The sequence below is a fragment of the Pocillopora verrucosa genome, chromosome 6 (assembly GCF_036669915.1).
Source record: "Pocillopora verrucosa isolate sample1 chromosome 6, ASM3666991v2, whole genome shotgun sequence".
NCBI classification, from domain to species: domain Eukaryota; kingdom Metazoa; phylum Cnidaria; class Anthozoa; order Scleractinia; family Pocilloporidae; genus Pocillopora; species Pocillopora verrucosa.
In genome coordinates, this window is record NC_089317.1 from 10,678,469 (window position 1) to 10,690,982 (window position 12,514).

General features: G+C 34.4%; 1 protein-coding gene and 1 pseudogene across 1 annotated transcript; both read right to left on the reverse strand.

The window, feature by feature from the left end:
* Positions 1–12,514, reverse strand: part of LOC136281855 (uncharacterized) — a 418,311-nt pseudogene that overhangs the window by 275,381 nt on the left and 130,416 nt on the right.
* LOC136281588 (igLON family member 5-like) lies at positions 28–3,300 on the reverse strand (the record flags this gene model as incomplete). The annotated part of the gene is made up of 5 exons (XM_066168253.1): positions 28–134; positions 576–591; positions 1,299–1,402; positions 1,669–1,902; positions 3,027–3,300. Coding segments are annotated over 5 exons (735 nt in total), but the record flags the coding sequence as incomplete, so codon positions are not given.

Consider the following 12,514-nt stretch of genomic DNA (forward strand, 5'->3'; position numbering starts at 1 on the left):
ATGTATGCAACACTTACCTTCACTGCCTTATGTGTTGCGCCTCTTTTTCCTGCGAGTCCACCAAACTAATATTCCAGCAACAACCAGTGCAGCAACTGATCCAAATACTGCACCAACAGTAATACTTACAGTATCTACAAAGCGTGAGAAGCTGGATATGAATTTTTGTAAGTGAGAGCGTATCTCCTCAAGCCAAACAATTTGCTCGAACTTCAGTTGCATTGAGTTTCGTTTTTCGCAAAGGAACCCTTTTTTCACTGAGATTGAAATTAAAGGCTGCGGTGGACAAGTAAGGGATACAAATTATGTTAATGCAAGAGGTTACGCATACACTTTCCTAGTACACTGTCCAATTACGATCATGACGGGTATACTCTTTTACTATCGCTCAGATCGGTTTTTTGTCTAAAAATGTTAGTGTACATGTATCACACATGTATTGTGCTTGTACATGTACATTAGTACAGATAAGGATGACATTAAATACAATTTACTAAATATAATTTAATTGAATATGACCGTTCTTCTTCTTGTTGTCACATACTTCGTGTTTCATTTGATCCCAAAAAAAGTACCTGGCCAATTATTTCCCTAAATACAAAGCATGAGCAAACACTGAACAATAAGATTGTGACAAGGCCTTTTAAGCTCGAGGTTTGAAAAAGCTCTAAGACTACTGAATGCACTATAGAAACACAAGAAACACTGTCTAATTGCGAGCATGTCGAGTATACTCTTTTACTATCCCTCGGATCGGGCTGGCGATAGTTTGAGAATTTATTTTTAGTTTTGATTATAACTGTTATTTGACAAAGAATTAAAAAATATATTCTTCACACATTCTCCATAGGCTAAATTTCCTTTCAATCAATATACGGTCAGCACATCAGTCTTTGACCCTGAACTAACTAACAATAAATAAATACGTGAAAATAAAAGTGATCTTCACAGTAATGAACAGTGCAGCGCTCTACCAACTGAGCTAAAAAGCCAACTGGGAGCTGGTCGTTACGTTGGTTCCAAATAATCCCATAAAGTGATGAATAATCTGCACCAGTATTGCAGAGGTCATGGGTTCAAATCCTGTAGATGCCTGGATTTACGTGTACTTCAACCCTTATTTTCACTACTGCTCATTACAAGTAGTGTTCATTACTGCGAATATTTCCTTCATATTCATGTCTTTATCTGCAGTTCACATGTATGACTTTCATATATTCACAGTTATTTAATGAATAAATAGATGATAAATAATAAACTGAGTATAAGCAATATTTTCAATTATTAAATATTATTACCTCCTTTTCCAATTTCCTCAGTAATAAGGATTTATTGTATTTTTCGTCTACCCAGTTTTCACTTGTGATGACAATGGTTATGTTAATCACCTTTCCTGCAATGTCTGTGAAGTGGGATAATGGCTCTAAAATCTATCTTTCTCTACACAAGTACAATCCCATTATATCATAGGAACCAAGCATGCCAATAATTCACAAAATGCTAAAAAATCTTACACAATGCTAAAAGATTTTCTTAAAATGTTTATTGATACAAGTATTCCTTTCGATAAGTACCTTCTTCAAACTCTTAGAACTCAACCAAAATGTCATGTTGGTACAATTAAGCATGAAGCTACAGCTGTATAAGCAGAACTACAGTAAAACGTACAAACAATAGCAGTTTTTGTATCAGGTCCATGTACATTGGCCACTCTGCAGGTATAGCTGGCATCGTTGAGCACTTGTGAAATATCAAGAGTTTTCTTGTTGCAAACTTGTTCAGGGTCACATGGAATCCAAGTGTAAGTAGGTGGGGGGTTCCCTTCTGCTCCACAGTTAAGAGTTACACTTTGTTGTACAACTACAAAATACTCATTTTGAAAATTAACAATCTTGGCTGGATCTGTACATAAAATTGGATCAAAAAACAGCATCTACACAAAGATACACGAGTGACATGTTCTCAATAGCAAGGGGTCCAAGCCGTTTGTTTGGTAGAGTTAAAGACAGTTGGAAATAGCTAAGGTTAAGTTTGAAAAGAAATTTCTAATAACTGTGAAAATGCTTAAGGGGTGATGGATTTTATTTTGGAATAGCACAGTAATAACCAAGGTTGGAGTATATATTTAGCTATTTTTTAAGTATGAAATTCAATTATTTAAGATTACTGCTAATATGTAACTATATACCTTACAAAGGGATAGACACGTAGATATGGCCAGACAGTCCTCTTTTGTGGGTTGAAAAAAAATTCAACTTGGTGAGGATTAAGTTTGTTTACATCCATGAAATTGTGTGAAGTGATAGTGCTCATTACAATCTTTGATGAGAGTTTGCTTCAAATGACAGTTTGAGTGGAGTATACGTATAATGAAACATTACAATTAATTGAAACTTCTAAACCATAAAACAAATGAGACTTTCTCTTGTAAAAATTCTTTAAGTTGTTGAGGATGATAATAATGTTGTTCATTTAACATAACTCGGTTAGAATGACACTTAGTGCACTGTATACAGAGCTCATCAAAATCTTATTATGAGTTGTTGCTGATTTGTTAGTAGCTTGAAGTTGCCATTTGACAAAGTGAAACTCAGATTTGTAGATGTAAAAAAATGTGCTATTTTGTTTTGGAATTCTCACTAGTTTCTATTGTAGTTACTGCTTATTTCCAGATTGTCAGTGTGATCAATATCATACTTGTTTAGCTTCTTGTTCTGTGCACTTGAAAACATGGTTTCCATTTCTATTTTGAACATCACCTGAGCTTTCCCTGACATGTACTGATCATCCACAGTTTCATTCAAGATATGCTTGAGGAGGGAAAGGATTTTTTACGGCAACCATTTTACAGGTGGAGGTTCCCAAAATGCATTTTTTTTAAAAATTGAGCTTAGAGCCCATCATAGATGTGCTTAGTCAAACATTAATACAAGTAAATGGCAACACACATTAGAACACAGAAAATAGTATAAGGAAATTGCATCTGTGTTTAACATCAGTGTACATTTTCTTCAATGCATACTCACTAGTAACAATCACATAAACTGTTCGACTCTCTAGTTTACCAAAGCCATTGTATGCTGTACAGGTATAATCTCCTACATCAGTCCTGTTGATGTCTGTTATAGTCAGCAACTTTCCTTCTTGCACCACAACAGTATTTCCTTGGTTCCCAGGCTTCTCTTTGATCCAAGTAATGTTTGTTTCTGGTCGACCCGAAAATTCGCAGGTTAATTGTAAGTTGTCACCTTGAAGAACAGTTGGTTCACCACTAATTCCAGTGATATATGTTGGAACTAAGAGCAATCAAACAATCACAAGTAAACTTCAAGGATAGCTGAATGGCATGTACACATATAAGCAATGTGCAAAAGTGATAATACTGTTAACGTGACTTAAATGTTCTTCGCAAACCTTGCACATACAGATGAAATTCACACGTTATGATTGGGCAAATTATACAAGAACAGTCCCTGGATTATAATCCATTATAAGTGTTTTAATATGAACAAAGGTCTGCCATGGGAAATTCAATGAACCTTCAAAAGGACACCAAATTTTTCTCAATTCTTTTGTCAGCTTGAGCTTAACATTACTATTCTAACTGCAGTTTCCAACAAATAATTTTGTAGAAATTAATATTGAGACCCATGGGAGCTATTTACAATAACAATTTTCTAAAAAATAATTTCTGTCAGAACTTTAGCCCACCAAAGTGTGAATACCCAATTATAACGTGTCACCATAAATGATTCCTGCAATGTTTTTGACAGCAAAATATCATGGTTCTTGATATCAATCCTGAAATATCTTGTAGTTTCAGCTGCATATAGTTATCTTTGCGATACCTCTACATATAAAAGTAGGCTGTGAATGGGTAGAGATTAAATGGAAAATAGTCCTTGATTGTGAGCCAGAGGGTTGGGCGTAAGAGCAAGAAATTAAAGAAATACCAGGAGGAAGGCAAAAAAAACTTGCTGACATGGAGGAGGGCTTGTGGTTTAAGCAATCTTCCCTGATTGCTTGCAACCAGCAACTACCAAGAGGTGCTGCTGCAGCAAGTTCAAGTCACCATAAACTCCAAATCAAAATTGCTGTCTAGTGGAATTGAACCATGGTCTGTCATGTGAAACTGCTGACTAAATTATAGTTTTTCAGGAAACTATCTCATAGAGCCTCCTAGGACTCCCTTGGATACTTTTGTGTACCTATTGGCACACTGAACTATACCTTGACATGTGGTCACCCAAACATGTAAAATTGTATCTGTACAAAATTTAGGACCAAAAAAACCATACCTACAATCTACAATAAGTACCAAAAGTAGGTGGATGATAACCCTCTAATCAACATAATGAACAGAAATCTTGTGGTTCATCTCTATTAAGTTACTTGAAAGTCCCAAATGGGGCGGAAAGTGTTAGGAAAAATTCAAAATAAGTAGAGCATGCTGAGACTTTAGCCAGTCATGGCACAATGTGGTTTTCATGCAAGTTTATATTCTTTAAACATATTATTGGGGTATATTGAAAACTTAAAAAGCCTTGAAATTAGACCCAAAGACTCTCACAATTCCAACCAAAAAACTGTGTGAGGGATTTCATAATTTATCTATTGCATTGGCCTCAGATGCAACACATATTATCTGTAAAATCTTGATGAGAAAAGCCAGAAAGGAAACAGCAGTAATATCCTAAATTCTCTACACAGGTTTAAAAATATACCCCTCCTGTTCGAAATTGTGTGAAATTTTACTAGAGTGGTAGGATTTTATACCTGATTTAATTGCTTGAGGAGACATCCCCTTACAGTGTAACCCTTTAAACCCTCAGTGACCAGCATCTAATTCCTCCCTATATTATGACTCCTGAATCAAACATTAAAGTCATGAGAATAAAGGAAATGGTCACCAGGGAAGGAACCTTTTGATTGGCAAAGAAATTCTCCTTGTCAGCACCTTGGGAAATATATAAAGAACAGTGTGGAGAATATGGATACTGATGTTAGGGTGTAAAGGCTTATGTCTGAGTAAACCAGCTTTCCCTGTGATTTCCCTTGCGAACTGAATTCCCAGTTTTCTGGGAATTCCTAGGAATTCCTAGGAATTCCTAGGAATTCTCAAAAATTCCCAATTATGCAAATGACCCTTGCAAACCAAATTCCCAGTTTTCTGGGAATTCTCAGCTTTACAAACTACCTATAATTTAAGAAGTGTGGAACTCTTGGGAATTTCTAGGAATTGAATTTGAGGCAATTTTAATACCCTGAGGTCCACATAAATTCTAAGAAATTCTCAATACCTTGAATGTGAAGGTTTTAAGAAAAAGAGTAATTTCAGAGGCTTAAAACTTTGGCTCAATAAAAGGTATGCTATACAAAACTTACCAAGAGATATACATACATGTACTTGTTTATAACTTAAAGATCATGAAATTTATTAATCAAACTAAGTTTTAGTAAATCTTGACATTAATATGGATTTTCTCATGAACCAGCTGTCAGTTATGTTAAATGGAAATTGCCAACTTCCACAATAATTAACAATAATTACATTGTTATCTTACTTCCCTAACCTACACTACTGGTTGCCTTTGTTAGAAAACCTTGGAACAGTCAAGCTCAGTTGCCTCAAACACTGTCAGAGACTTTTTGTTGACAATACTTTTAGTAGAAATTTCATGCCTTAGACAAACAAATTCAACACCTAATTAATCTTTCTTTTTTCATGATTATTGTTGCTGCTTTTTTTTTCAGTTTTTTGCTCTATTTTCATGACTAATTGCTGTAATTTGTTTTGCTGTTTTTATTCTTACAAAACATTTTTGTAAGAAAAGGGGAACATTGACTACCTCTGTCTTGTCTGCATGCCAAATGTTTGCAAAGTGTGTGGATGATCCACAAGTATTGGAACTCTTACAAAAATGTTTTGTATATGTTCCAATACTTGTGGATCATCCACACACTTTGCAAACATTTGGCATGCAGACAAGACAGAGTTAGTCAATGTTCCCTTAGAGGAAAAACACCTTTTATATGACGTCTTCAATTTACTTTATTTGAAACTCTGATCTGAAAATATTTGTCAACAAGACTTGTTAGTAGTGAGAAGTACCAACCAAGTTTCCTTTCATAACTTAATTTCTTAAATGTCCCAATCACTGGATCTCCCAAAAAAATATTACATATTTTTATTTTTGGTGCAAATTACAAGTCCTTCTTTATATAAAAATGAAAAGTGATAGTCACACTTCAATAATAACAGCTCTTAAGTTTACTTGTTGTTCTTCTCTGTCTGTCAGCTATCAACAAGATTGTTTTATACTTCGGGCAGTGCATAACTATTTGTGGACCAGAGTTCCAACGCACCTCTGTAATCGCATATAGCTACTCCTGTCTCTTGTACAAATGTTTCTCCTTTGTAAGACGCACTCTACTCTGTTGTCAATACTGCTTTAAGTTTATTGGAAACGACTGACTGAGGAATCGAGATGGCGGTGTTGGAACGTGTTGCTGAACGCTTGCTACGGTCAAGCTTTGTAGATTTAGGTACTGGTACACTGGGATCATCTATGTATCTCTTAAACTTCCGAATGTGGTATCCTTCTTTTATAAATATGAAGGTAAAAGACGATTTGTAGTCGCATTCAAAACTGTGATTGGCTTGTGTTATTTCTCACCTTTGCCATTAACACAACTCAAGTGAGTTTCGAGTCTTTGTTTCCTCGACAACTTTCGGCCACAAATCGTGCATTTGTAATACGATCGATTCTTTTCGATTATTTCTACATAGAGTGAGCTCACATCTTTATTTATATCACCAAGCTATCCATCTTTTAGAAGCAGAGAACCGGTCGGAAAAGTCAGAATAAAGTAAGGCGCTTCTCCTAACACTACAATCGGCAAGCCAGCGGATTCACTTTGCTAGCCAATTACAAGTCCTAAAAGATCCACGTGATCATGCCCGTGATCGGAAACAAAGAAGACTCCATTTGGCGCTCATCTTTGAATGTACTTTGGATCGGTTGATCGCTTTTCTCAACTGTTTTGCTTAATATAACATTTCTAAAGATAGCTTTTATTGTGGTTCAATGGGAAAACGAGAATAGCGTGAGTGTTGTAAAAGAAAAGAAAGTCGTTGGCGCCGTGGAGTTAAAAGAAGGGACAACAGTTGACATATTGACTGGTACAAACAAGGGTCGAGTGGCCATCTGTAAAGCTACGATTTTGAAAGTTTGTGGTGAGTAAAAATTGCGATATTCGTTACGTGATCAAAATCTTATAAAAGAATAGATGTAGCGGGTTGAATTAAGCTTACGTAACGCTCGGCGCAACTGAAACTAGAATAATTCTGAGAATCGAATCGGTCACTTGCATGCCGCAGTTTCTTAATATTATGCTTTACAATGAAATAAACCTATCAGTAAGGTTTCAAGATTCCTCTAGTCACGTTTGGGAACATTCAAGATTCATAATAGGAACTGTTATTAAACAAACCTTAGTACATAAAGAAGCCCTCCTTGGTAAAAACAAAATAATGTATTCAGCCCTTTTTTAGTAAAATCCATGAGAGAGATGTACTAACTCCAATATAAAAGTCACTCAATATAACAGAGATTTCTCAATTTGAGAATCCAATGAATGCCCTTTTCCTCATAGCCATCTTAAAAGCCTGGTCTGAGCTTTAAATATACATATTTTAATATATTATTTTTTTTCAAATTCAGATGTCAAGGAATCCAGATACAAAATGGTCAAGGTTCTTGTTGACAACCTCATTCAAGGCTTACTCATTGTGAGCCCAGGAAAAAAAATACAAACAGTACAAACAGCAGCTAAGTTTGCAGTTTAGGATAACTTCATTCTAATTTATTGTTACAGTTACAACAAGATTCTAATCAAAAAATCAATTTTATTTGTCTGTAATTAGCCCCTTCACTCCCAAGAGTGCTTGGTTTTCAAATATAACTTAAGATATTGTATTTTATGGAAAAGAATCAACAGATTTTATTCACAATTTGTGTCAAACCAAATTTAATGATTGATTAGAACTATTTTATATGAATAGCTGTAATTGAGGATTAATCCGTATGAAGTTTTCAAGAAAAGAAAAATAAATCAAATTCCATCCTAATATTACCACACATTGATGTTAATTAATCAAAAATATTTTACATGTAAGCCTTAATTAAGCTTCTAAATAAATTTCATTGAATACTTGAATTTTAGCTGGGTTTTTTTTAATTTAAAGTATTTATTTTATATCATTAGCCTCAAATTTTTGCTTAAAATTCCCAGTAATTCTAAAACATTCCTAAAAATTCCCAAAAATTCCCAGAAATTCCCAGAAATTCCTAGGAATTTTTTAGATTTTCAGCTTTTCAGGGAAAGTCATTGGTTCTCTGCGTTGGAATTCCTAGGAATTCCTAGGAATTCCAAGTCCTGTTGGCTATAAACTTGGAATTTCTGGGAATTTCTAGGAATTTCTAGGAATTTCTAGGTTTTTAGAACCAGAGTTGTTATGGTTGGGAATTCCTGGGAATTCCTAGGAATTCCCAGTCCGAATTTACCGTGAAAATTCACACCTTTATTCCTAGGAATTCCTAGGAATTCCAAAAGCCATTTCGCAAGGGTTTCTACCTCTGTCCTGGGTACCGCCCTAGGCCGCACTTAAGACAGAGGACACTGTTTTTCCCAATACAGATCCACCTTGGCTGATAAATGACATTTTTATCTTCTTCTCAGACTAAACGAAATACTAGCCAAAAGATCCGAATTATTTTCTGATGAGACGGCAAGATACTTTGCACAATTTTGAAGCAGGTAAATGGTAGTTGAACAAAGGTATTGCAAATTAAAGAGAGAGGATTTGCCAAAGTATATTTATTGGTGTAGTGATAAGGTGATTTAAAAGGATTCCAAACAAACTTTGAAACATTTATACATGTATCTGTCACAACCTGTCAATTAGAGAGCATGTGAGACAAAAAAGCACATGTATAGTTTTTTTTATAAATAAAATTCTATTAGAAACAAAACAAAATAACATGTAAATGTTAATTTGCAACAGTCCATAAAAAAATCCATAGTAACCAAATGTATTTTATAACCATTAGACAAAGTTCACAAAAAGAAAACAGAAGAAAAAGCATGCATCACTGTAAAAGCCCGTCAGTTGCCACATATATTTAATAAGATTTGCCACCATTTTCAATAAGGTACTCAGTTTGAATATCTTGCTTATGAATTCATTTGGTTTCTTTGTAATGCTTTTGCAGTTGTACAAATATTTCTTTCACAATAAAATCAGAAGACGCAGTCTGCTCTTAAGAGTAACTTTCCTATTATTCCAAAGAATGAGGTCATTATTTATTGTCCTCTTCTGAATATTTAGTTAGTTCTTGGAAGTATTCTAGCAATTTTCAATAAAATAAGAGTATGTTTCGGTCAAGATTTGCAGTATTATAATCATATTTAAGAAGGAAGGGTAAGCTGCCATATGTATCAAGAAAGTAATTTGGTGTGACCTTCCAGTTGTCATTGGAACTGCTAAAGCAGTTTACCTATCCATGCTTAGTGCAGAGATTTCACCATAATACCAAAGTTTATAAAATTAGGGCCACCTTTTTTAAGTGGCTGGTACACAACTTATCTCTTAATTTTATCTTTCCTGTTTTTCCACAAAAGAGAAAAGAAGAGGCTTTGAGCTATGTTTATTACTGTAAAAGGAGCACTCATCAGTGACGCACTGTAGATTAATTGAGAGGCACCTAATTTTTTGGCTAGAGGGGATTTACCATAAAGCATAAGGTCTCTTGTTTGCCAGAGGTTCAGTAAAGTTTTCATTTTTCGAATCTTTCGAAAAAAGTTGGCATCGTCGTTCTTATCTGCATTAGAGGCTACCTCTCTGAAAAGCTTCATTAAACAAGTTAACTGAATCCTGGTTTGAAAGATGAAAGAAAGTTTCATAAAACTCTTTGCTAAAACCATCTTCACCAGGAGTTTTATTTTCCTCGAAAGCAAGAAAGACATTTTTTCCCTTCAAGTGTCAGGTCGTCTTCGAGGGATGCTTGTTCCTCATTTGACAATTTTTGCACTTCTACGTTCTTAATAAAGTCATTAAAACCTATTTCCTGCTCATCTAATGGAATATCAGCAGGCTTGGACTTATACATTTCACTGCAAAAGGTTTCTATTTGCTAGTTTATCTTTTTCCAATCTGAAGTGATTTCACTGTTGTCTGGTTTAATTTGAAGCAACGTCTTCCTTGCATAGTTTTTCTTTTCTAAATTAAAGAAGTATTTTGTCGGTTTTCACCTTGTTCTATCCTCCTAGATTTAGACCTAAAGATGGCCTCCTTACCTTTGAATTCCTACATAGTATTCAATTCCTTTTTAGCTGCCTTGTATTCATAAAGGATATGAAGATCAAGATCTGCACTATTGCCTATTTAGTGATCCAGTTCTTCAAGATTATTTGGAAGGGCGGCCTCACATTTTTTTATACTCGGCTCCTATTCTCTTAGAGTGGCTTATAGTCTTGGATCAAATTTCCATTACGATTAGCTCCCACAAAAGTTGTTTACTTTCAACATCTTTGTATTTTCCTAGTATCTGAGGATAAAGGAATCATATTAGATCTACATGGGTTTCATCATTTAGTAGAGTATTATTACATTTCAATGTAATGGGTCCTCTTTTTATCTCACTTCCTGACACTATATGCCCAGAAATATTGCTATATGATCTGGCACTATAGAGGTACGTACCGCAGCTCTTTTTACATTCACTCAGACTGTACATGATGAGAAGAAAAATTCAATTCTAAATTTTAGCTTTGGATTTTTGGTTTCATATGTGAATGTTCTGGTGTTTGCATGATATTTCCTGTATATATCTAGTAAGTCAAGTTCTTCCATGAGTTCAATAATAGATTAAGGACAAAAAAAAATTGTTCTCTCGATTTGAAGTTTGGCAATTATGTACCTCCCATGTGGATCTGTTTCTACAGAAGATAAATGAAACTTTGATTTTGGGTTGATTAGCATACTGACTCCTTTTGAATGTTGAAGCCCTGGGGGAAGATATTTTTTTCTCCCCATTCTTAGGGATTAAAGTTTATTAAAAACTGTTTTAAAAGGCTGCATGTCAACACATTTAATGACACATCTGCTACCACAAATTAATTTCAATAAAAACTTTTTGCTGGCAACCAGAGCAATTTGAGAGAGAGAGAAAAGAGAAAAGAGGGGATTAGAGAGTTGTTAATCAGCTTGATTTGCTTAAAAAAATTTGCTTGAAAATACTCCCCAGACATCAAAACAAAATTTATTTATGAAAGTGGCAACAAAGCTAGGGATGTTGTCAGCAACTCATGAAAGGGTTACTGTGCCTGTAGGCAGAGTTAAGAAAATATGGACAGCATTAAGAGCCAATCAGATTGTAGGATTTGTTACTGTGCCCCCTTAGAAAAAATAAATTTTGATATTTCTGATTACTCATCCGCTATTACAATTGCAAGTTTTCCACTATAAAGAGATCAACAACTCTTTGAATTAAATGTACCAAGAATGTTAAGAATTCATTTCTAGATCTCTTTTCAGTTTATCTGAGTTTAATAAGGTTACACATGATTGTACACAAGTATGAAACTTATTAATTATTTCTGTTGGCCTTGTGAAAAAACGGCCACATGTTAAGTGTGAAAAAATTGGAAGGATCAGTCCAGTTTACTATTGCTTTGTGATCAAACCATTCCCACATGATCATCCTTATAATCCTTGAAATATGTTTTCTAACAAGTAATTGGTCTTAACACATCACATGACAGTTAATATATATACTGAATGTATGTGTGTATATATATATATATATATAAACAATAGCCTCTATCTGGCATGAAAATATTCAGGAATACTTGTCCACAGAAATAGGGCAACGTGACCTAAATAATAGTTGTTTCAGCCGTCACTTACTAATATTCAGTATTTTGTTGCGAAATGTAAAGTATTTCACACTTTTATTGGCGTCTGATTGTGTAGGATCAAAACGAACAAAGAACGCTTAAATGCTAAAATACTGCACGCACTCTGAAGCTCGCGTTTTATATACATATATATATATATATATATATATATATATATAAATTGTGAAGAATAAATATTTCCAAACAAACATGGGTATAATGATATCTGGAAAGCAATCAGGGATCAATATCAGTATCTGGGCCGAAGGCACTATGTAACAGAGCCATTTAAATTTACGACAAAATGGCTCATATTTAATACAGTATCAGTAAAAAACCCTTATGTAATTAAGGTCAAATGAATGGCCTTATGTAATAAATGCTTTTAAAATGTACGACCTTAAAGCTCGTAAAAAGCGCCCGTTAAATGTTCGTAAAATGCGACTGTTAAATGTTCGTAAAAAGCGACTGTTAAATGTTCGTAAAATGCGACGATTAAATGTTCGTAAATGCGACTGTTAAATGTTCGTAAAATGCGACTGTTAAATATTCC